We start from the raw sequence: 25065 nt of genomic DNA, 5'->3' as shown, positions 1-25065 counted from the left end.
TCCCTAAGAAAGCACTTATTCCATGAAGATACAGAGGTGCTGGGCAGGACTGAATGAGGGGCATTGTGAGCATCACCCAGACAGCCAGATGAATAACTATCAGGGAGGTCAGGGAAGAGACAGGGGCCAGATTTCAAACTTTTTGTAGCCATGTTAAGGATTTTAGCTCTTTGCTCCAATCGTTAAGCAGCCATTGGAGAATTTCAACGGGACTCGGATCGTATCTGGCGCAGGAAAGCAGAGGAGGGTCTGAGCTGGAGGAGGAAACCTGCCAGGGTGGCATCCTGGGGAGATCAGGGATGCGAGGGAAGGGCCCTGAGCAGAGAGAGGGCCAAGGGGACACCCAGGTGTCCAGGCTGGGATAGAATACAGATGGTTGAGCCTTTCTTTGGAAGTTCAAATTGAGATGCATTTATTTATTCACTCATGCAAATAACTATTGAGAATTTTTCAGTCATCAGATACTGTGATAGGTGTTACAAGAAATACTAGAATTTGAATTCCAACCCCTCAAAAATCTTTTAGAACTCATCAAAAGAATTACTTTATGTACATAAATAAGTAAATAAAAAATGAAAAGCAATATCAATTTAACACAGCAATAAAAACACTCAGAAAACTCATCACATCTACTAGGGGGTAACTGTGTTAGACTAGTATAGTAAGATTTGGATGGTTTAGACAAAGGAGAAGCATTCATGAAGGTATAATCCCATAGGCCACAAATGAAAAGTGAGCAAAGGAACCAGGCAAAATATTTACCTGAAGGTATTAACTAGCATATACATGTTAAAAATGCACCAGGATATTACTGTCCACTTTTTTCCAATGTCATTCCATTGCTTTTCATATATTTCATAAATCCAAAGTTATAAACTAATGCTTCTGTGAAGACCCACCCTGGAAGAATAGGAATGAGTACTTTCAACCTAATTTCAGATTGTGCAGGGAGCTATTAAAAAGAAAGTTATTTAATATGTATCTAGTGATACTGTGTGATTTAAAAAATCATAAAAGGCCAATTTAATCATCCCATTCATGTCATTAAGCATCTCACTTTTAGCACCTGACACAGTCTTATTGACTATATAATCCATTTGCCAGACAAAAAAGAAGTCTAGTGAATCCATTTCCTCTAGATGTTGGCTTTGGAGATGAGTGAGTTTTCCATTTCAGAAGTTTGCTTTTCTAAGATAACACTTATTAAGTTTGCATTTGGAGAAGAAAGGTTTTTAAAAAATAAGATTCATACCTGCACTGTAGGTACCACCTATTTGGCCAAAAAATGTACAGGTATTCAACTTACTGAGAATATTTAGAAAGCAACACAGAAACAAAGATGAATTAAGTGATACCAATCAGTTCAGTGCTAAGTGACTAGAATAAAGGAATATCTGATATCCTTAAGAATTCTGCTTTAAAGTAAAAAATTTAGTAGTTTTTAGGAATGTAACAGTTGTACACTCAGTACAAAGAAGAGAGGGTAAGTGTCTACAGCTAGGAAGATGCGCATTTAGGAATGAGTGAGATAGAGAAAGACTCAGAGTAGATAATTCAGCAGGGAGCTATATTATGGGTGAGGAGAGAAAGTATCTTGCTGAAGACATATTAGATGTATTAGAAAAACAGATTATTTGTGAAGTGTTTTGCACAGTAGAAGTTTTTTTGAAAGAAGACTTTGCATAATCATTGTAAAAAAATTTTTTTAAACATTTTCAGTCCATACATTTATAATATTATTTCAGTCTTTCTGTCAAAGTACACATTTTATGTTGTGGCTAGAGTTCAAGAACGAGTTAAATTAGGTATTTGAGGGGATTTTGAACTTTGACACCACTATAAACCAGCAAAACATACACTTTACAGGAAGTTTTGTTTATAAGTCAGTTACAGAAAACAAATAATAATGAAAATGTATCAAGTGTAAGTTTTTGATGTTTTATTTTACACTGAGAACTAGAAGTCTCTTTTTGTGAATATTCCCCGTCCATTATGAAAGAATGGCTGTGACAAAGTAACTGATTATATACTTTCTTAAAAAGAAGAAAAGACCAGTATTCCCTTAGTGTGTTATATAGTGTGATAAGTCAAATTTCCATTTCCAGTGGGAAAATGGAAAATTAAGAAGTTAGAAAGAGAGGGGTATGTGACTTTAATTTAAAGGATTAGATAATTGACCAATTGTATACGAAAGAATTTCTTTTAGTGTCAAATGTGGAACATCTATTTTGTCATCTTGGAATTAAAAAAAAAAATCATTATGTTCTAAGGTGGCAGAAAAGGTCACTTTTCATTCCAATTCCAAAGAAGGGCAATGCCAAAGAATGTTCAAACTACTGCACCATTGCACCCATTTCACTGGCTAGCAAAGGAATGCTCAAAATCCTTCAAGTTAGGCTTAAACAGTATGTGAACTGAGAACTTCTAGATGTACAAGCTAGATTTAGAAAAGGAAGAGGAACCAGAGATCAAATTGCAAATATCTGCTGGATCACCGAAAAAGCTAGAGAATTAAAAAAAAAAAAAAATCTGCTTCATTCACAATGCTAAAATCTTTGACTGTGTAGATCACAACAAACTGAGGAAAATTCTTAAAGAGATAGGAATACCAGACCACCTTACCTGTCTCCTGTGTGCAGGTCAAGAAGCAACAATTACAATTGTACATGGAAAAATGGACTGGTTCAAAATTGGGAAAGAAGTATGTCAAGGCTTATATTGTCACCCTGCTCATTTAACTTATATGCAGAGTACATCATACAAAATGCCAGGATGGATGAAGCACAAGTTGGAATCAAGATTGGCGGGAGAAATATCAACAACCTCACATATGCAGATGACACCACCCTTATGGCAGAAAGTGAAGAGGAACTAAAGAACCCCTTGATGAAGGCAAAAGAAGAGAGTGAAAAAGCTGGCTTAAAACTCAGCATTCAAAAAATGAAGATCATGGAATCTGGAATCCAGTCCTATCACATCATGGCAAATAGATGGGGAAACAATGCAAACAGTGACAGACTTTATTTATTTTCTTGTCCTCCAAAATCACCACAGATGGTGATTGCAGCCATTAAAGACACAAACTCCTTGGAAAAAAAGCAATGACAAACCTAGTCAGTGTGTTAAAAAGCAGAGACATGATTTTGCCGATAAAGGTCCATATAGTCAAAGCTATGGTTTTCCAGTAGTCATGTATGGATGTGAGAGTTGGACTATAAAGAAAGCTGAGCACCAAAGAATTGATGCTTTTGAACTGTGGTGTTGGAGAAGACTCTTGAGAGTCCCTTGGACTGCAAGGAGATCCAACCAGTCCATTCTGAAGGAGATCAGCCCTGGGATTTCTTTGGAAGAAATGATGCTAAAGCTGAAACTCCAGTACTTTGGCCACCTCATGCAAAGAGTTGACTCATTGGAAAAGACTCTGATGCTGGGAAGAATTTGGGGCAGGAGGAGAAGGGGATGACAGAGGATGAGATGGCTGGATGGCATCACTGACTCGATGGACGTGAGTCTGAGTGAACTCCGGGAGTTGGTGATGGACAGGGAAGCCCGGCGTGCTGCGATTCATGGGGTCGCAAAGAGTCGGACACGACTGAGCGACTGAACTGAACTGAACTGAACTGAACTATTATATATAAAACAGATAAGCAAGAAGTACCTACTGTATAGCAAAGGGAACTATACTTCCCTGGTGGCGCAGTGGTATGAATCTGTCTGCCAATGCAGGAGACACGAGACACAATGTGGGTTAGTTCTCTGGGTCAGGAAGATGCCCTGGAGTAGGAAATGGCAACCTGCTTCAGTTTTCTTGCCTGGGAAATCCCATGGAGAGAGGAGCCTGGCAGGTTACAGTTCACAGGGTTACAAAAGAGTTGGGCATGACTTAGTGAGTATACAACAACAACCATAATAAGGGACAAGAGGGAAGAATCTGAAAAAACACTGGTATATATGTACATATAACTGAATCACTTGCTGTATGCCTGAAGCAAACTAAATCAACTATACTCCAATAAAACTTTTTTTTAAGAAAAGAGTATCACCATATCATGAAAATATCTGAACCAAAAAGAAAAAAAGAAACATCTTTCAGAAATGGTAGTGTTATTTCACTAAATTAAAAAAAAAAAGTTGAGGTTTTTGAGAGGTGGAAATTAAGAGCTCTGTTTTGGACATTTAAGCATTTCCCAATCCGACATGTACATTACACTTCAGGGATAAATGGTGAGATACTTGAAAACCAATTATCATATGATACACCTTAGGTTTCTGTTTCATAACCACTTAGCTAGGTACCACACAAGCCATGAAGAGACTTTTTTCTTCTTATCTGATGCTTGCTGGAGAATCCGAAGCACTGCTAATGCTGCCTCTCCCAGATGCATTTAGGTTTGTTCTCTACCCGGGTGACCTCAGACCAAAGAGACCATCAAAGCACTCCCCACCCCATCTCCACTTACTCAGATAGGACTGTCCTACATACTGACAGGGAGAACCCCAGACTCTGCAAACCCATGAGTGTGAAAAACACCTCAAAGCTTTCTTTCTAGAAATCTGTGCTTGCTGCTGCTGCTGCACGTCGCTTCAGTCGTGTCCAACTCTGTGCGACCCCATGGACAGCCGTCCACCAGGTTCCCCTGCCCACAGGATTCTCCAGGCAAGAACACTGGAATGGGTTGCCATTTCCTTCTCCAAAATCTGTGCCTACTGCAAGCTAATTAGCACCTTGTCGTTCTGTCAGAAAAGTCTTCCTGATGATTTGGGGAAATGTAAACAATCCAACCGACTGGTTCCAAACAGGAAAAGGAGTACGTCAAGGCTGTATATTGTCATCCTGCTTATTTAATTTATATGCAGAGTACATCATGAGAAACACTGGGCCGGAAGAAGCACAAGCTGGAATCAAGATCGCCACGAGGAATATCAATAACCTCAGATATGCAGATGACACCACCCTTATGGCAGAAAGTGAAGAGGAACTAAAAAGCCTCTTGATGAAAGTGAAAGAGGAGAGTGAAAAAGTTGGCTTAAAGCTCAACATTCAGAAAATGAAGATCATGGCATCCGGTCGCATCACTTCATGGGAAATAGACGGGGAAACAGTGGAAACAGAGTCAGACTTTATTTTTTGGGGCTCCAAAATCACTGCAGATGGTGACTGCAGCCATGAAATTAAAAGATGCTTACTCCTTGAAAGGAAAGTTATGACCAACCTAGATAGCATATTCAAAAGCAGAGACATTACTTTGCCAACAAAGGTCTGTCTAGTCAAGGCTATGGTTTTTCCAGTGGTCATGTATGGATGTGAGAGTTGGACTGTGAAGAAAGCTGAGCACCAAAGAATTGATGCTTTTGAACTGTGGTGCTGGAGAAGATTCTTGAGAGTCCCTTGGACTGCAAGGAGATCCACCCAGTCCATCCTAAAGGAGACCAATCCTGGGTGTTCATTGGAAGGGCTGATGCTGAGGCTGAAACTCCAATACTTTGGCCACCTCATGCGAAGAGTTGACTCATTGGAAAAGACTCTGATGCTGGGAGGGACTGGGGGCAGGAGAAGAAGGGGATGACAGAGGATGAGATGGCTGGATGGTATCACCAACTCGATGCACATGAGTTTGGGTGAACTCCGGGGTTGGTGACGGACAGGAAGGCCTGGCATGCTGAGATTCATTGGGTCGCAAAGAGTCAGACACGACTGAGCAACTGAACTGAACTGAAACAATCCAAAACAGGCTTCCAAGGTGGCACTCATGGTCCAAAATCCACCTGCCAATGCAGGAGACATAGTGGCCTGGGTTCAATCCCTGGATGGGGTGGATCCCCTGGAGAAGGAAATGGGAACCTACTCTAGTATTCTTGCCTGCAGAATCCTATGGACAGAGGAGCCTGGTGGACTGCAGTCCACAGGGTGGCATAGAGTCAGACACGACTGAAGCGACTTAGCACGCAGGCATGCACGCAGACATTCCAGAACTGGTCTTGCAGGCTGTGGACGCCCTCCTGAGAATCCACACTGTGACTGGCCTCCTTCTCCTAGATTCATGGACAAATGTGCTGATGAAGACGCACTGTGCTCTGCCCTCCTGGAACCTACAGTCTGAGCGGCTGTGGTGGAGACAGATGACGGTAAACAAGGAAACAAAGGAGAAACAACAGTCTCATCCGGAAGAGTTCTGAAGGCAGAATGACCACAGAAAAGCTGAGTTCCCATCACTAGGAGGAGCCAGAGAACTGAGCTCTGTGGAGGGCTCCACCCAAGGGGGGCTTGAGGGCAGGAAGGCTTTGTGCATTTCAGGAAAGAGATGAGTCTGGGGCTCATGAAGAGGGCGACACAGCAGGAGGTGGGTTTTGAGGGCAACAGAAGACAGATCTTGGGGCGTCCAGTAGGTACAGGACCAAAAAGCTGAAATGCCACGAGTGGACTTTATAGCTGTGAAGAGACGTGGTGTCATTCATATTTGAGCCCTTCTATTTTGTGGATTTGTGCAGACTGGGTTGCACAGGGGCAGGAATTGGTGTGGCAGATGGTAGTGGACTAGACTACAGCCCAGACAGGGGTAAATGGTAGGACCTGTTACTGAACTGGGTTAGAGGAACTTTCAAACAGGTCAGCAGGCATATAGCCCTGAAATAAAAATGTTTATCTGGAACATATTGAACCTGCAGTGCCATTATAGACATAACCCAGGGAATCCTGCATTGAATAGACTTTGTTTAAAGTTGTCTCTCCCAAATTTCCTCCCTCCCTCTTTTCTTATTTTTTCTTTCATGGAACACCATTTGACATCACATTATAAGACATAATTTCTTCTGTGAAGAGCCAACATTTTCTTGGGCTTTTCATTTTCTCTTCATTTCTATCATCAGCATTTGCAGTTGGGCTTTTTCATTGTCATTTTTCAATTTAAAAACTCCAAATGCCTATCACCTGTTAACCATCGCACAGAGGCGTCTAAGGATGGAGAATGGGAGGCCATATTTTAAATCTGGGAAGATGCTAAGATCAGCCAGTCCTACCTCCACAGCAGTACTTCCTTATAAAACAGAGCCACTCTGCAGACACAAAGTTTTTTTTTTTTCAGTAATGTGACACCTGAGACATTTTCTGGACACAGAAAAATTAAAATTACCATGTTTAAATTGTTAGATTTCTGGGTTTTACCTTGTTATATAAGCTTCCTTCTGCAGTTGTGTTCACTTGGAAGAAAAATCTGTCTCCCATATGCAGGGAGTTAGTTCCTATGATATATTTTCTTTTACTTTATAACTTTAAAATTTTTATTGAAGCACAATTGGTTTAACTGTTGTGCTAATTTCTTCTTACACCAAAGTGATTCAGTTATATACAGATATACATCCTTTATTATATTCTTTTCCATTATGGTTTATTCAAGGATATTGAATATAGTTCCCAGTGACTATGATACATGTTAATGAAAATACTATGCTTCAATCTATTTTCTCATCTTGAGAATAACTAGTGGCATTCTAGAATTGGTTGGATAACAATAAACACAAGTTAAAGTCATGAGTATTTTGGACACGAAAACCATCATTTCAACAACTGTTCTGGATTGATTATTGCTGTCTGATTAAGTTACTGATAGGGAAGAGCTGGGGGACAAAAGCTGCCTTTTAGGCTATCTGACTTAGGAATGGCAAAGTTGGAAAGCTTTGATTTTTATTGAATTGAAAGTTACCCAGGAAATGGGAAAGACTCCTTTGGAATACAAGACTGAAATATGGAAGAACCATATGCTGAAGAGCCTAAACTTATGTTTCCTATCTGCCATTTTTATATAAATGACAAGAGAGGAGACATCAAAATGAAATACGCTTTTAAAAAAATAGAATTAAGGATAGTCTTACCAAGTTATCATGGTAAGACTAAGGATTTAAAAAAGTAAGATAAGATGAAGTTAAGATAAAGTTTAAATGAGAAAAATATTAAATAGTAAATGAAAAAAAAAATCCAGAATTAACACAGACATAATGATTTTTTTTAAAAATTTCATAAGCTAAGCACCGAAACATCACCAGAATAGTGCTTAAACATCTGAAATGACACAAAATGAATACAATCACCACATAATAGACCAGAAGGTTAAGATTATAAACTATAAATTAATTAAAGACCAGGTTAATGAGGTATCATTTGTGTTGTAAATTATAACATCCTCATGCTGAGAGATCAGGGACCTCTCAGGTAGTGAGTCAGATAGGGCAAAGTCTCAGCATCTTTCCACTCACTGTCTCCCCAGGAGCTCCCTGCAGAGGGACAGTGGGAAGTCACCCTCTCACAGATGCTGAAGAATCAAAATACTAGCACCGCAGGAGACTGAAGCCTCGTGCTTATGGTAACAGACATTTGGGTCCAGCTCTATTCCTCAGGACCTACCATCAGGTGGTTCTTTCTTTCTTCTTGGAGTTTATAAGAGTCTGCAAATGTATCTGGAAAGTACAACCAAATCAGATCTCTCTAGAAAGGTTCTGGACCCTAAGGAATGGATTTCTCAAATGCAGGACTACTCAGTCCCATAGACTGACACTTACGTACCTACTTCTCCTTAGAAAAATCCTGCCCAAAGAATCTCTTTTGAGTATCTGGTTAAGCCTGTCCATAAGAAGCAAAGCTCAAAAACTATCATAATATCCTGAGCTTATTTCACCAAATCCCTCACTTTTCAAGTAATAGTCCTATCTAAATCATGATAAATACCCTCAACTTTGTTATTTTATACTTTTCAAGATTCTTAACCTAATTTTAATCATAGAACATTCCTAAAATATGAAGGGTAATGAATACTGGCTCTACTTTACAAATGAAAGTGGGGAATAGAAAAAAGTAAGAAGTTGCCAAAGTAAATATTTACAATTAAGGACTGGGATGAAACCTTCATCCATGTCTTGTGGATTCCAGACTACTGAACCATATTCATTCATTCAGATATACTTCTTATAGATAAATGAAAACTTGTCAATAATTCCTTATTTCAGTCTCCCATCTGTCACTTACATATTATTTACCCCTGCCTATCTTCGATATTATTTGTCCTCTACTTCATAAATATATATCAGAAGGAGAACTGTCAAAACGGAAACAAGTAGGGCCAAACTCGAATCACTTGTTCCTCCAGTCTTCAACTTTGGACAAAGGGAAATAATTATTACGATTAATATAAAGCCAAATACTATGAAAGAAATTATAATGAACCTTGAGACTTTGAAGTAAACACTTAAACATTTATTTTCCTCAAATAATTTAATTTTGGAAACGATAAGGTAGATTTTATTTTGCAGATACACACCTATATAATGTTAAGGGAGGGCCTACCTGGGAAATGCAAACATTTCATAATGTCTGTTAATTTTCTCCAGATGAAGATTAATCAAAATCACTAACAACAGAAACCTCTAAAGTGATCCAGTCACCATGGAGGAGGGGTCACCATCTAGGGGACACCCAGGCAGGGGCCTGACAAACTTAGCCAAACTTCAGTGCTATTGGCAGCCTCCTTGGTGTCATAATGATGTGTTGTCTCTTGTTGGACCTAAAACCATCACAGCACATGAATACCAGACAAGGTCACTTTGAGACTGTGATCAAAATGAGGTAAACCAAAACCACTTCATGGAGAAAGGTCCCAGTGGAACACACATTCTCAGAACACACATTCTGAGAGAGGAGCTGCATTCTCCTCTCTCAGCTGAGTGACACACCAACTCAGCTGGTCTTCACTTGTCCTAGATATTTACTAAGATACTAAATCCTAGAGTTGCCCCCCTCACCCTGACACCATCAAATGTGAAGCAAAGTCCTACTTTAATAAACTTTCTGTGAAATCACCCACCACAAGCCCAAACCATTGGTAAGTCTTTCCTAATACCCTCTTGGGCTTCCCTGGTACCTCAGAGGTAAAGAATCTCTCTGCCAATGCAGGAGACTTGGGTTTGATCCCTGGGTCAGGAAGATCCCCTGGAGAAGGAAATGGTAACCCACTCCAGTACTCTTGCCTGGGAAATCCCATGGACAGAGGAGCCTGGTGGGCTACAGTCTACGGGATCGCAAAAGAGTTGGACAGGACTTGGTGACTAAACAGCAACAACACCACCCTCTTACTAAGATGCCCTGCAGTTCCCTATGTTAATTCCCCCTCACTGTGGACAGTGACAAACCCAACTTGTTCAACGACAAGTGTCATCCTGATGGACTCTCACTGGACTGCACTGACGTGATAATACTACTAATATTTATTAATAGCATTTGCTAGTTTGCTAACTACCAAGTTCTCTCCTTTAGAGCATCTCATGTGGCCTTCTCATGAAAAGGGTGTTACTCTTCTGTCCTCAATGTGCAGCTGAAGAAATTAAGACCAGAGGAGCAACACAGATGTGAAATGTGATATCTAAATTCAAATATGTTTTCACTTGCAAAAACCAAAGATCTTTCCACTACAACACATTAATGTATTTTTAAATAAAAACAGAAATGCCCTACAAAACATCTGGATGAGCATTAGAAATTTGGATATGTATAGGTGGAAAGAATCCACTTAATAATTGGATACAACCAGGAATAAAGTTGCACAGAGAGATAAACAGGAAATACAAGAGCACTTCTTTGTTGTCAAATATATCAACTAATATAATTGTGAACTTGATGCTCAATTAGTGACTGCAATGAAAATTCGGAGAAAACAGAAAGCACAGGTTGCACTTCCAGAAATTCTGGGTATGGTGAGGTAATAGAAACATCACAAAGACCAGTGGACGCACAGATACATACATACATCCTTCCATAGTATGACACTTGATTGGTACTGTAGATGAGAAAAGAGGCTCCTCTGTCTATGGGGATTTTCCAGGCCAGAAATTGGAGTGCGTTGCCATGCCCTCGTCCAGGAAACCTTCCCAACCCAGGGATCAAACCTATGTTTCTTATGTCTCCTGCACTAGCAGGTGGGTTCTTTACCACTAGCACCACCTGGGAAGCCCCTAAGAAACACATGTTTTGTGCTAAGTTGCTTCAGTTGTGTCTGACTCTGCGACCCTATGGATTGTAGCCCACCAGGCTCCTCTGTCCACGTTCTCCAGGCAAGAATACTGGAGTGGGTTAATGTGTCCTCCACTAAGAAAAAACACATATCATCCCCATAATGAAGTGGATGCTATGTAGGAATGATGAGTGTTTTTCACACTAAATAATGAAATGTGTTTTATTTATGCAAATTCTGATCAGTTCAGTTCAGTTGCTCAGTCATGTCCGACTCTTTGTGACCCCATGGACTGCAGTATGCCAGGCTTCCTTGTCCATCAGCAACTCCCGGAGCTTACTCAAACTCATGTCCATAGGGTCGGTGATGCCATCCAATCATCTCATCCTCTGTCATCCCCTTCTCCTCCTGCCTTCAATCTTTCCCAGCATCAGGGTCTTTTCCAATGAGTTCTTCGCATTAGGTGGCCAAAGTATAGGAGTTTCAGCTTCAGCATCAGTCTTTCCAATGAATATTCAAGATTGATTTCCTTTAGGATGGACTGGTTGAATCTCCTTGCAGTCCAGGGGACTCTCAAGAGTCTTCTCCAACACCACAGTTCAAAAGCATCAGTTCTTCAGCGCTCAGCTTTCTTTATAGTTCACCTCTCACATCCATACATGACTACTAGAAAAACCATAGCTTTGACTAGATGGACCTTTGTTGGCAAAGTAACGTCTCTGCTTTTTAATATGCTGTCTAGGTTGGTCATAACTTTTCTTCCAAAGAGCAAGCATCTTTCAATTTCATGGCTGCAGTCACCATCTACAGTGATTTTGGAGCCCCAAAAATAAAGTCAGCCACTGTTTCCATTGTTTCCCCATCTATTTGTCATAAAGTGATGGGACCAGATGCCATGATCTTAGTTTTCTGAATGTTGAGTTGTAAGCCAGCTTTTCACTCTCCTCTTTCAGTTTCATCAAGAGGCTCTTTAGTTCTTCTTTGCTTTCTATCATAAGGGTGGTGTCATCTGCATATCTGAGGTTATTGATTTTTCTCCCAGCAATCTTGATTCCCTACTGATAATACATGACATCTATTCTTATCTGATACTTTCCTTAGTCAATGTCCAACTTTCTCCCATTCCTTTTGAGCAAAGGTAAATCACTTGCCTCCTTGCCATACAAGAAGAGAAGGAAGGAAGGAAAAGTTAGATCTGGTATTTCCTAGTCTGAGTCATTAGTAACTGATTTGTGTACTATACCTAAACAGTGACTGGTGTTGGATGGGAGCAGTCGGCCAGAAATATACAGAGCAATATTGGAGAAGGAAATGACAACCCACTCCAGTATTCTTGCCTGGAGAATCCCAGGGACAGAGGAGCCTAGTGGGCTGCTGTCTATAGGGTCGTACAGAGTCAGACACGACTGAAGTGACTTAGCAGCAGCATGTGTTTCTTAAAAGCTGGGAGGCTGTTCTCACATGACTCTACACTAAAACATCACTGCCCATGATCAGAACTTGCATGATCAAATCTTGCAGAAGTAGTGACCAGAGACACAATTTTTTGTTTTGAATGTGTCCCCTGCTTTCTTCTGCTCCGTGGCCCATGTCAGCCTAACCAAGGAGAACCAAGTGTGGGTCTTACCCATACTCTTCATCATGGTCACATTTCTTATCATAGTTTTTTTCTTTAAGAGGATATCTTAGGAATCTCAGGTAGGATGGCTGTAAGAAATGTAGGTTGAAATCACTTAATATTCAAATTACTACCTTTTATTGAGACTAGAGCATTTATTTGTGTTTTTCAGAATTGCATTCTATTTTTCACATGTGTGGGCTTCCCTTGTGGCTCAGCTGATAAAGAATCCACTTGTAATGCAGGAGACCTTGGGTCAGTCCCTGGGTTGGGAAGATCCCCTGGAGAAGGGAAAGGCTACCACTCCACTATTCGGGCCTGGAGAATTCCATGGACTGTATAGTCCATGGGGTGGCAAAGAGTCAGACATGACTGAGCGACTTTCACTTTCATTTTTCATATGCGTGCTTCTAAATCCTCAGAAGAGATTGTAAATTTCTAGAGATCAGGGATTCTACATTATTCTCAGTAGTGTCTTACATCTAGTTGATAGTTCATAATGCTTTATATTCAGTGAAGATCCCTGAAATTGGCCATAAGATAATTAGTTCTAATTCTTCTTATATCTAAGATATCCAACTGTAATGATCTTAGAGTGATTTCAGTGATAGTATAGTACAGGTAAAACACTACTAGCCTGAAAACACATGGTTACTACGTGAGTGATATTTGGTCTATGTGCTTGCAGAGTAGCCAGTGGGACAAAGCTACCATCTGTGGAATTATGACTGAACACCTCTAAGTCATAACTGGATCAGCTTAGAAAAATGAATTTTCTTATCTGAATTCTAACAACTTAGCATCTCTATGTACTCATATCTAAGCTTTTTATGTCTAGATAAATTAATGGAAAATGGACTATGAAAAACCCAGCTGACAACATTTTATTGATCGGTGCCATTTTATCTTTGTACTTATGGGGATCAACTGAGGTAAAGAATTAATTAAAAACAAATATATCCAAAGATATTCCATAGTTAGCTATTATTCTTTACTTCCCAGTGTTGTCTATTTTTTTCACATTCCATAGAAAAATTAGTGAACTCTGACTACCTATAAATATCACAGCTTAGTTGTTAGAAAAAAAATTCTAAAATTGGCATAAATTAAATCTTTGGGGAAAAGGCAGAGCATAAATATACATGCATATGTCTGGTGTGCCTATCTGTATATTTACATAGAGATAGAAATAAGAACTTTGATTTTCTGGGAATGATTTGAAAATAAGGAATCATGATTTTGACACCTTAGTATTCATAATACCTGAATACTGAATCATATAGTTATATTCACAATTCATAGGATTCATAAAATTCTAAAAGTAAAAAGTATATTACTCAATATAACTGCTATATATTTACATGTATACTCCCAAGTGTAGGAACTCTAGTCTCTGTCTGAATTAAAAGGGAACAATTAAGCTTGTTAGATGACTGTTTCTTCTCTGCATTTTCAGTGTTTTTCATAGTCCTCAGATATTTTAGATGCTTAAAAGTTCCAGAAGAACTTTAAAACATTGTATTATAAGATAAGATATTAATGTGGGGAATGTAGAGGACAAATGGGACTCAATGTGAGTTAAGTAATATGTCTGGAGTTCACTACTGGGATCCCAGCTGTTGACTGCATGGAGAATATGTGACTGCATGGGCCAGTGAGAAACTCTTCCAAACAGAACATGCTGCTTATTAATACTGGTCTGTGCATTTTTCTTAGACTTTGCCATTTGCCACTCATACCTGTCTCTTCTTCTAAGAAGTGTCTTTGCTTTCCTGGGAGATTCTATCATTGTTTGTGTTCATTTTCTCCTATAAATTGCAACCCCCTTCAAGCTAGAGATCAGTCTTTTTCATTTTGTAGGTATTTGTTTTATGTGTGAATGTTTCCGCATCCTAAATAACAGCATTAGGAAGACTTTTCTCTGGAGCAATGGGGGAAATTATCAAAAGGTAAAACAGAATTGAAACATTTTAAAGGAAAAGAAAAAAATATAAATACACTTGAAGAACAGATTTTACAGTCCTCATAATCACATCAGGATTATATATCACTTATGATCTAACCATTTTGAATATCTAGCAGTGAATGCAGAAAGTCTGATTTTCCAGCAAATGTCTATAATCCTCATATGGAAGGACCATCTCTACACCAGACTCTCTATTTACAATGTGGAAGCAACAGTCCATTCAAGTCTTTGGGAAGCCTTATAATTTTTCCAGGGCAGAAATCCATGTATAGGATAAAAGTCTTAGTGGGAATCATTAATATGCATATTTATAGAATTTCACTAAAGGTGAGCATCCCCTGGTACACAGTATTAATTATTAATATTTCAAAATTAATGAAATATTAATATACACAACTGCATACAATAGAATCAAGGAAGGTAGCTGGCTTTATTTAAGCAAGAATCAATAAAGAAAAGGCTCATTTTCCAATGAGGCTAAATGAAGGTTGCACTCTTAAAATCTCTTAGGTATTCTGAGGACCATATAACAAAGATCAGAAACACAAAGCTCACCAAATGCAGAACAGGCTCACCTGGGCAGAGGGCGATATTACACGGCTTATGATGCGTCTCCGGCCCTTCGCACGGCCTCCCCCCATACTGGGGCGGAGTGCACGACCGCGTTCTGGTTCTCTGGCCTCGACCACAGGTGAATGAGCACAGACTCCACGGAGACCACTCCTCCCAGACTCCATGGACTGCAATAAAGCAAAGAAGCTTCAACAACAGAAACCGAGACGCAAAGTCAAAGATTACTTTTTTAAATACATAACTAAGAAAAAAAACTCATCAAATAGACAAGTACGAAGGTATTTTAAATATTCATTTGAATTACTCTTATTTGCCACAAAATGTAAGTTAACTCAAAAATTATTAAAATAATATAAACTTGCATGTACCTTTGTATTTGAACAATTACTTATGTCATATAGTTTATTATTATTTTTTTAATGGAAATGTACCTCTCTATGTCATGGTAAAACAGTCATGAGTTATTTCACATCTATGTAAAACTAAATTTCTTAGAGTAACCTTCTGGAGTTAAAGCTGAGTTTAAATAGAGAGGGTCAACTTAATTTTTTCAACATTTAAAAAGTTTCAGGATTAATAAATTTGATTAATAAATTTTATGGTGTCAGAGAATTGAAGGTACATATTTTAAACAGACCTCACATTTTATAAAATGTATTTTTGCCATTTAAAATCTGGGTGTTTAAAGTCACTGTTTTTTGAATAAGAGGTAAATTTCAAATTTCTATTTATTTGCTAAGAGTCCCCTCTTTCCCTAGGTTTAACATGAGGGGCAAATATGAAGACCTATTTCTAATAGCCAGGAAACCAGAAGACACCTTTCCTCCTCCAATAACTAAATGACACTGGTAATTCTCCTACTAAGTAAAACTTCTTGAAAAAACAAATGATTTAATTAAGATTATGCTTCATATAACTATCAATACATCAGTACTTCAAATATGCCATCATGATGAATTCAAACTTGAATGGAAATACTAACATAATTTGTGTTCCTCCATAATAAACACTTCACATAAATATTGATAACTTTTGCCAAAAGGCCATTAGGGTTCAAAGTTTAGGTCCCTTTCTTGAACTGTCAAATCACCAATTCCATCCCAGTTTTTAACATTTGGGGCAGTAAGCAGTAGCACTCCATGGATAATACATGTATTATATCCATTCCATGGATAATACAAATTAAAATAAACCAGGCAAAATGTGCTCTTCAGGTCAAAAGTTCTTGTCTTGATATTGAAACTCTATCTTACTCTTGAAAGTCCATGAGCAAATGCTTGATATAACACCTACAGACATGAGTAGGGGGAGTAGAAATTTATACTTAAATAAAAACAACAAAAAAAGATGCTCATTTTCTCTTCAACATTGGTCAGGGCAAGTAGAAGTAACAGAAGAGTTATTCAAGTAAATATAGTACGTCTAGAATCTTCTTCACGTATCTGCTGACCAAGTTGTTATTTTAAAAACACAGATACAATACCCTTAATTATAAGGCAGTCTGTTCTAGTTATACTATTTATTTGCCCCAACTTGTGAAAATGTGTTCAAATATTGGAAAAATTAGCCAAATTTAGGCAATAGTCAATGAAATATTCTTTAAGGTACTATGAAACTAGCTGGCAAATATATTTCAAACACACTGTATAGAAAAAGAGATGGTTTTATAAAAAAAAGAAAAAAGAAAAAGAGTGAGAGAAATTAACATGTTTGCATTTTTCCCATTTAAGTTTAGGAACACCAAAAATAATTTGTATCTATTGGTATAAGAATAAATAGTAAGTCTATATTTAAAGTCTAAGGAAAAAAAATATACAAATACCTATATTTACATATGGGAATATATGATTAATTATAGCAAAATATTTTAAAGTAACATATACAAACATTTAGTTATGTAAAATGCATACCTTTAAGCAATTTTTGCATTTATGTTTAGTTACCAAGTTTCTCCATTTAAAAAACATCATTTCTCCCTTATTTTCTGTATAAGATGTTAATAGGCTATATAGCATTTTTATTTCTCATTCTGTTCGTTTTGTCTTCTATCAAACTGCGTTGTTCCAAAAGCAGTGAACAATGCTTCAGAAGAAAACGCTGCTAAACTGCCAGGTTTTTCTCCAAAATCTTACTGAAATGTTAATTAATCTTGATGACTTAGTTAAATTATGAAGCTAGAATCCTCTGAAAAGTAATCTTACCTCCTACTTTTTAAGTCTTTATTGTTTCATGGTGAAATTTCGAGACTCCTCCACATCATTTTTAAAAAGCAAAAATACTTGTTTTTTATTTGAAAAGGACATAAAATTATCAATAATTTTTACGATACTATTGAATTAGTAGGAAATTAGGGCACAATTTTTTTTTATAAATTTTATAAATTCTCTTCATAAGATTTAGGATAAAGGTTAAATATTTTCATTTTAATGGGAATTCATTATATAAACTTTTCTTTTTAGAAAAGTATGAAAAGTGATCTAGTGCATTTGAAAAATATGCCTCGATGCAAATCTAATCAATCTATTTTTATAGTTTCCTCTTTAGATACCAGCTGTAATATTTCTATTTCATCTCTATTCTATCTAGAGATGAAATAAAGAATATACAATATGCAAATTATATTACTACCAGATTTTGAAATAAGTATACAAATTATGTTGTAATTTAGATTGGGATGTATAAGATAACTCTGTTAAATGAAAGTTTTCTTTTTTTTTTTCCTTAAGAAAATAAATGGATATGAAAACTATGACCTTAAAAAAAATTCAAAACCACTCCTTAGCCTAAATAAACATTTATTCTAAAATACTGCAGTACATATAAAGTAGATTAGTAGTTCTCAACCAGCGGCAACACTGCCTCCCCAGGGAACATCTGGGAGCATCAGAGACTATCTGGTTGTCAGAGCCTCAGGGGAAGAAGGAAGTCTCCTGGCATCTGAAGGGTAGGCGTCAGGGATGCTGCCAGACATCCCTGCACCTTCAGGCCAGCTCCCCACAATAAGGATTTATCCACTTCAAAATGTTGATAGTACCAAGGTTTCAGAAACCCTGGAAGAGATCATAAAACTGTAAGTCAGAAAAAAGAAAGAAAGTTGCCCAGTCATATTTGACTCTTTGCTACCTCATGGACTGTAGCCTACCAGGCTCCTCCATCCATGGGATTTTCCAGTCAAGAAATTGGAGTGGGTTGCCAAAACCAGGTCAGTAAATACACAATCTCACATAGCTCTCTAATTTTCTCAATTTACTTTCTGTTTATCTCTAGCATTTTCTTCTCTAAGCAATAAAAGCTTCTAAGAAACTATGATGTCAAGGCAAAAATTTTGTAAAAGGCTGGATATTTTAGGATTCATATTAGAAATAACACATTATTATGCAATTTAATTAAAAAAAACTCTTTAAATGTAAATAATATGGGTGAATGGTAACTAATATATAACACTATTGATTAACCTTTAGTAGCACAAATAAATATAAGCTCTAGTTCTATCATTCCATACATTTTGTGAAAAGTGACATTTAACATTCAATTTTTCCTTGTGTCATTTTCATTAACTAAATGGCAAATGCACTTCTTTATACACAGTGTGACAAGTGGGTTATTTATTTCTGAGGTAACGTTCTTCTTGGGAATAAGCTATTATTTCAGAAAAAATATTTACACTATTCAAAGTACTATCTCAGATTTTAAATTCATCTTTTTTTTTTTAGTGTTTTCATTGTATGTTGTATAAAAACATACATATTTACCAGCATGGCAAATAAGTGAACAAAATGTTGAACACAAAATATTTCATAACAAGCACAATCACCATCTGAAACGTATCACAATTTCTTGTAGTGGGATAACTATTGCACATTCAAAAAATAATAAAGTTGCTAAGTTATTCTTTATGTTTGGAAAATTAAAAAGAAATCAACAAAACTCTTGTCAAGATCTTTGATTCAATATCAGAACTATAACAGTGGTTAGATGATTAAAAGATACAGATTTCTTATCATCCTAATATTTAGAAAGACAAACCTCTATGTATGTGGAGGTGAAGAGGAACCAATAATTAGCATGTACTTCTTCAGTAGGCATCACGGTAGGAGGTTTAAAAAAATGAGGACAAACTTGACCATCATAGATTATTACTGTTTTCTGGACCTGAGATGCAGAGTGAAAGGGAAAGCATGCTGGTCCCACGACAGATGGTCTCATGCCCAGGGAGGGGTGAATCAACATCGTCTGGTAGGAAGATGGAGGTTTTCATTTGCCAACCAGGTGAGTGTTTATGGCTAGTGTCTGGAAAGTAAGCTCTGAACAGAGAACTGTGGGGAACTCCTTAGCCCCGCTCAGACCTGCACTTAGGGATCTGTTAGCCATTAGATTTTATTCCTGTACATTGAAAGGATCTTGACTCTTCAAAAGGATGCTGACAAGGTAAGTGTATAGGTCAAGTACAACCTAAATCTCTGTTGACAGTTCTCTCCTTGTCCAGTACAGAGCCCTTAACGTAAACACTGTTAAGTAGGGGCCAGATTTAAGTACTAGTCCAGACAGTGCGCTGTGCACTTAACCTACACTCAGCAGAAAATCCACTAGCATTTCCTCATGAGGTCCTTTTACCTACAAAATTTAGAAATGTTTTAATTCTAAAATGCCCATCTGCTTACTATTTGCTTTTCTGCTCTTGCCTAATGTATTAGAGTTCACTTTGCTCTGTGACTCCTGTTTTTGTCTTTTTTTTTTTTTTTTTTTGTCTTCCCCATCTACAACTTCCTTAAGCATTTTTCCCTCACTTTTTATTTTTCATTTGATGTTCCTTCTCATCTAGTCTGTTTCTCTCTGATGCTCATTGACTTTTCTTGTTTTTAGTGGAATTATTGCTCTTTTCCTGCTAATTCTACCTCCCATTCCTCATAGATTTCTGCCTTATTTATCTTTTTTTTAATTGAAGTAGAGTTGATTTACAGTGTTCCAGGTGTACAACAAAGTGATTCAGTTATATATGTGTGTTGTGTATATATCTATTCTTTTTCCTGTTGTTCCGCTCTGTTTAGTTAATTTACTTTTTGTTTTTGGCTGCATCGTGGGGCATGTGGGATTTTAGTTCAGTAACCAGGCATCAAATCCACTGCCCCCTGCAATGGAAATGTGGACTCTTAACTACTGGATCACCAGGGAAGTCCCACTGTTTATTTTTTAATTCTACTGCTATGTGCCTTCCAAGCCCCTGACAAAGGGATCTCCCAGCTCACCAAAGCATTCCTTCTTCAGGACTGCTCACCACTTTCTTCCCTTTTTATTTTTACCAGTGTGTCTTTCCTTTTATTGTGATAAAAATATACCAAATGGAAAATTTATCTTTGGATCCTTTCTAAGTATACAATTCAGCAGTATTAAGTATATCCAAACTGTTGGGAAACAAGTCTCCAGAAAATTTTCATTCTGCAAATCAAAACTGTCCCTATTAAATAACTCCTCCTCCAACTTGTTTTTGAATGGGTTGCCCTTGCCCCTTCTGGGAAATCCGGACTATCCCTGCCCCGGGCCGCCCACTCTGTACATTTGCTTTTAGCAACTGCAGAATCCGCCTTCTCTGGAAGTGGAACTCGCCAGAAGCCTTACGCACGCTTCACCAGATGAGAGGCAGCGCAGTGCCCGGCCCTTTCCTTGTGCCCATCTCACTCCAGAGGATCTCGATGGGCTGTGAATGCAAGTCCATCGTCAACTGCAGGGAATAATGAGTTTGCATCACCCATCCGTCAGATGGCTGAGCATAAGTATAAACCTGGAGATTCACAGGATTATGTGCTTTGGACTTCTTGAAAGAATCCTGTTGGTACTCATTTTACAGGAAAGTCAGACTTCTGAGAAGAAGAAATGCTCATAATATGCATATATGCACTGCCTGCCAAAAAATGAAGCAACATGGAAAAACCGGGTCCTAAGTGGGTAAGCTGTTATGCTATAAAGAAGACCATCTTTTTCCATTAGTGACTTTAAGTTTACAAAGCAGAGGATGGCTTTGATGAGGGCAGTCACTTGAATGAAATAAACTAACAGAAAGTCCTTTGGTCAGGGGCACTTTTTTTCTGATGGGTTAAATAAGTGGTAGGAAAATAGCTGACTGCCTTAAAGGTTGTATTGCTGCATTAACCACTGCCTAAACAGTGCCTACTGATCACATTCCAGGATGCTGGCAAATTTCACTGTTCATCCAACATTCAATCGGACTTTTTCACCTTTTAAAATAAGACTTTGAATCTTAAATACCATGAGAAACATACAGAAATATCAAACTTATAGTTTCAAGTGGGTAGGGAGTCACTTATATAATTGCTTGACTGCTCTGAAAGCAGAAAGAAGCACATACATAATAAAATTTCACAGCTGAAAACAAATTACACTTATTCACTCTTATTAAAATGTCTATACCCAGTTCATATGAAAATAACACATTGTTCCAAATGCGTAGCATGACACAATTCAATAACATCCACAGTTGTAGTTGCTGCTAACACTACCTGGACAGAGGGCAGTGTTATTGCAAACCCTTGATTCTCTTAATGGGCCGCTGCAGTGGGTCCCGTAAGGTGATACACAAGTTCTGGTTCGCACCTGCGACCCCTGACCACAAGTAACTGAGCATGTGCTCCACTGGGACCACTCTTCCACGCCAGATTCACCTGTGAGCAAGACAACAAACAAACATGAAATACCGTCTTGAATATTCATCTAGTAAGCATTATACCAAAGTGACATTATGACATGCAAGGATAATTTCAATGTAAAAACATGACAGTACATCAAAGCCATACAAAAACATTTCAGAGAAAAAGAAATGTAAATAGAGATACTATGACACTATGATGCAAGGTTCACGTTAGCTATAACCTTGTTAGCAAGACTCTGCTTCACAAATTCACTGGGCCATGGATGCTATGAATGGACCAGTCCGTAATTTTTAACAAGGAATGAATGATTGTTGGAGCAATTCTTTTCAAACCAGTCTAAGGCTCTGTACTTGTTTGGAAGAGAAAGCAAAATGCATGGCTAAACTTACTCTGGCTTTGGCGAGCAGGCATATATTGATGCATCCTTCCCCAATTCTTTGTTGCATAATCTCCTTTCTAATGCTGAATTAGGTAGGGCCTGGGAGTTTGGGCATATCTAATTTTTATTGTGTTGAACACTGACACTTATTTATAATTTATTCCTAGTTCAATTCCTAGTTTTTCATCCTATAACAGTTATTCATTTGTGATAATTTGTTTTAAAATGTTCTGCTCACAATTTTCCTCAAAATGAATTTTAATTGAAATAAAGGAAAATTTCTCTATGATGTCTGTCAATTTAACCTGGAACTAGTTTTTACTAAAAACTAGGGTTTTAAAAGTCATTGAATGTCTGAATTCATTAATTTTCTTGGAGTAGGTATCACCCTGAAACTATGTCTCCCTTCTATTATTATCCAAAGTCACATCCCAAGGAGATGTAAAATCAAGAATTTCTAAGACAATCCCAAGAGCTCCTATTGATAATTATATTCTGGTCATGGTGTTCAGAATAGATTTTTGAAAACTGATTGGAAAAGTTGTAGTTGCTTTTCTCCAAATACAAAGTCAGGCCATTTACCTACTGGAGGATACTAGTTAAATTTAGACTTTGTTAAAAAGTACTTTTCCATCATTTGGCAAAGTGTTTCTGAAAGCTTTGTATCACTGATTATATAAACCAAGGAGCAATTTATATTTTATAGGTTTCACTTAGAATTTGCCTTGGGTATAGAATTCAAAGGATAGAATGTGATAATCCATGTGTCCACCTTCTGTGGAAAGGTTAGTAAATGACTTAGAAATGACTTGCAGTGTAACTCAAGGCAGCTGATCCACAGGCGGGGACTCTAGGACAGAAGGAGATTGGATCAGAATGTAACTCAATGTTCTGATTTCTTCACTGAGAAAAATCAGCTGAAATAAAACATGCATTTGATAAAGTAGTTCAAGTTACATTCTATTGTAAGCTTCTTATCTCAAGGCCCAGGACAATTAGGTCACAGACAAGCATGGGTCCACCAACCACACTTTGAGTATGTAGTAGAAACATTTGTTCTTATATTGGTCTGCATTATGCACCCAGAGGTATACATAACAGAATGCATTTATAACTGGATGTATGTCATAGGGTACAGTGGTAACTGGGACGACATTTTATATTAAGTAGGACATCTTTTCAGTGTTGTGATCAATGTTTGTCTTGGTCATACTCTAATCATCACCCTTGATTATTCCAGTATTTTTTGCCTCTACCAGTTTATATATTACTAGTCCATAAAATGTTATTGAATGACATTTGAATAATATTTAAATCTATGACTAATAGATTATGCATTTACATTAAAGAATACTCTATCAAGGTTGAAAATCATTATTTTAGAAACCAAATAATATAACAATGGTTAAAAATATCTACACACATATATATATATACATGCATATATATGTATATAGTAATGAAAATTTAAACTTAAATTTGGGGAAAATATAATGAAATTTTTTTTCTTGTGATAGTTGAACTGGTGTTTATGATAAGACTAAGTGAAGTAGAAATATCATGGTTGAATATTATTAATTAAAAGCCAGAAAACTTTGAACATTGTGAATTCTATAATAAGCAAATGATAAAAGTCATGAATACAATTAGTTCTATTTTTCCACAAAAGCATTGCATTGTTATGATGGCAGGAAAAAATGTTTTAATTAAAGTGAGCAATGAATCAGGATCACAAACTACTTTTAAGTGCATTTTTGTACAAATATTTGAAAATTCAGGTTGCTTCTGTATGTATGAAGCTACAATGTTGTTGAACAAGCTAGACAGTGATGCCTAGGTTGGAGGGACTGATAATTATTCTTCAGAATTGGCTAATTCACTCGCTCAAACTGATGGTTCCTTTCGTTGATCGAAACCAAAATAAATAAATGGATAACATATATATGGGCTTTCCAATTACTAATCAAACCTTGCCATTAAAATATTGGTCAACCTATAAAAATGACCTTGTTATATCTCCATCTATAATTTCAAGTAATACTTCCATGTAGTAGTTACATTTTCCATTCTGCCCATGGCCTCATCCCAGAAAGGCATGAAGGCTGTTCTAGTCTTGGGGCTTTGTGAGAAACACTTTCCAGCAAAATTATTTTATAAAAAATGCACTGATATTAAAATAGTAAAGTATAACACAATGTATACTCTTTTTAATATATGTGTCTTTGGAGAGAACACAAACTACTATAATTTGGTTCCTTAACTTGTAACTGAAGGCACATTACACATGGTGTAGAAGGATTCAGTATCTACGGAACTTTTAAGGCTCCTTATTCTGACATAAAACATGAAAGGAAACTAGAAAGCACTGCACGTAGAGTCAGAAGACCTGTGTTTGATGGAAATCTAATGCATATTAGCTCTGAGACCTGGAGAAAGTTACTTTATTTCTCTGAATCTCTCAGTCAGATGAGTAATACATCTACCTCAAAACCTATTTGTGAGAATTAAATGAGATAATGTATGAGAGTACATTTTAAGCTATAAACAAAATATTAATATAAAATGTTGCTAGTATGTAAAAAATATGAAATTAGAAATATATTTACAATTTTATTTTTCTGTTTTAAATAACATACTACATATTAATGTATTCTATTTTCTCCACTGGAATAAAAGACTAATTTCCTAAACATTTTTATAAGACCATTTTATAACTATGATGTTAAAAAAGCATCAGTGAATATAATTAAAATGGCTTAAGCCATTTTGTTGGCATTTAATTTAGATGTCTATATATCTTATCACAGCATTTCATTTCATTCGAACATTGTACATGTATGCCCAAACTAACCAATCTCAATTACCTAATC

The 25065-nt window shown here is 37.2% G+C and overlaps 1 protein-coding gene across 4 annotated transcripts in view; it reads right to left on the bottom strand.

Moving 5' to 3' along the window:
• ADGRB3 (adhesion G protein-coupled receptor B3) overlaps window positions 1-25065 on the bottom strand; it is an 884916-nt gene that overhangs the window by 520151 nt on the left and 339700 nt on the right. For all 4 annotated transcript variants that reach the window (XM_055534757.1, XM_055534756.1, XM_055534759.1 and 1 more), the window contains 2 exons: window positions 21667-21828; window positions 15154-15318 (listed from right to left, as the gene is read on the bottom strand). In XM_055534757.1, coding sequence (XP_055390732.1) covers window positions 15154-15318; window positions 21667-21828 — 327 coding nt within the window. The remainder of the gene's footprint in view (window positions 1-15153; window positions 15319-21666; window positions 21829-25065) is intronic.

Source organism: Bubalus kerabau, chromosome 9 (assembly GCF_029407905.1).
Source record: "Bubalus kerabau isolate K-KA32 ecotype Philippines breed swamp buffalo chromosome 9, PCC_UOA_SB_1v2, whole genome shotgun sequence".
In the NCBI taxonomy this organism is placed as follows: Eukaryota; Metazoa; Chordata; class Mammalia; order Artiodactyla; family Bovidae; genus Bubalus; species Bubalus kerabau.
This window is presented reverse-complemented; position numbering and strand designations above follow the sequence as displayed.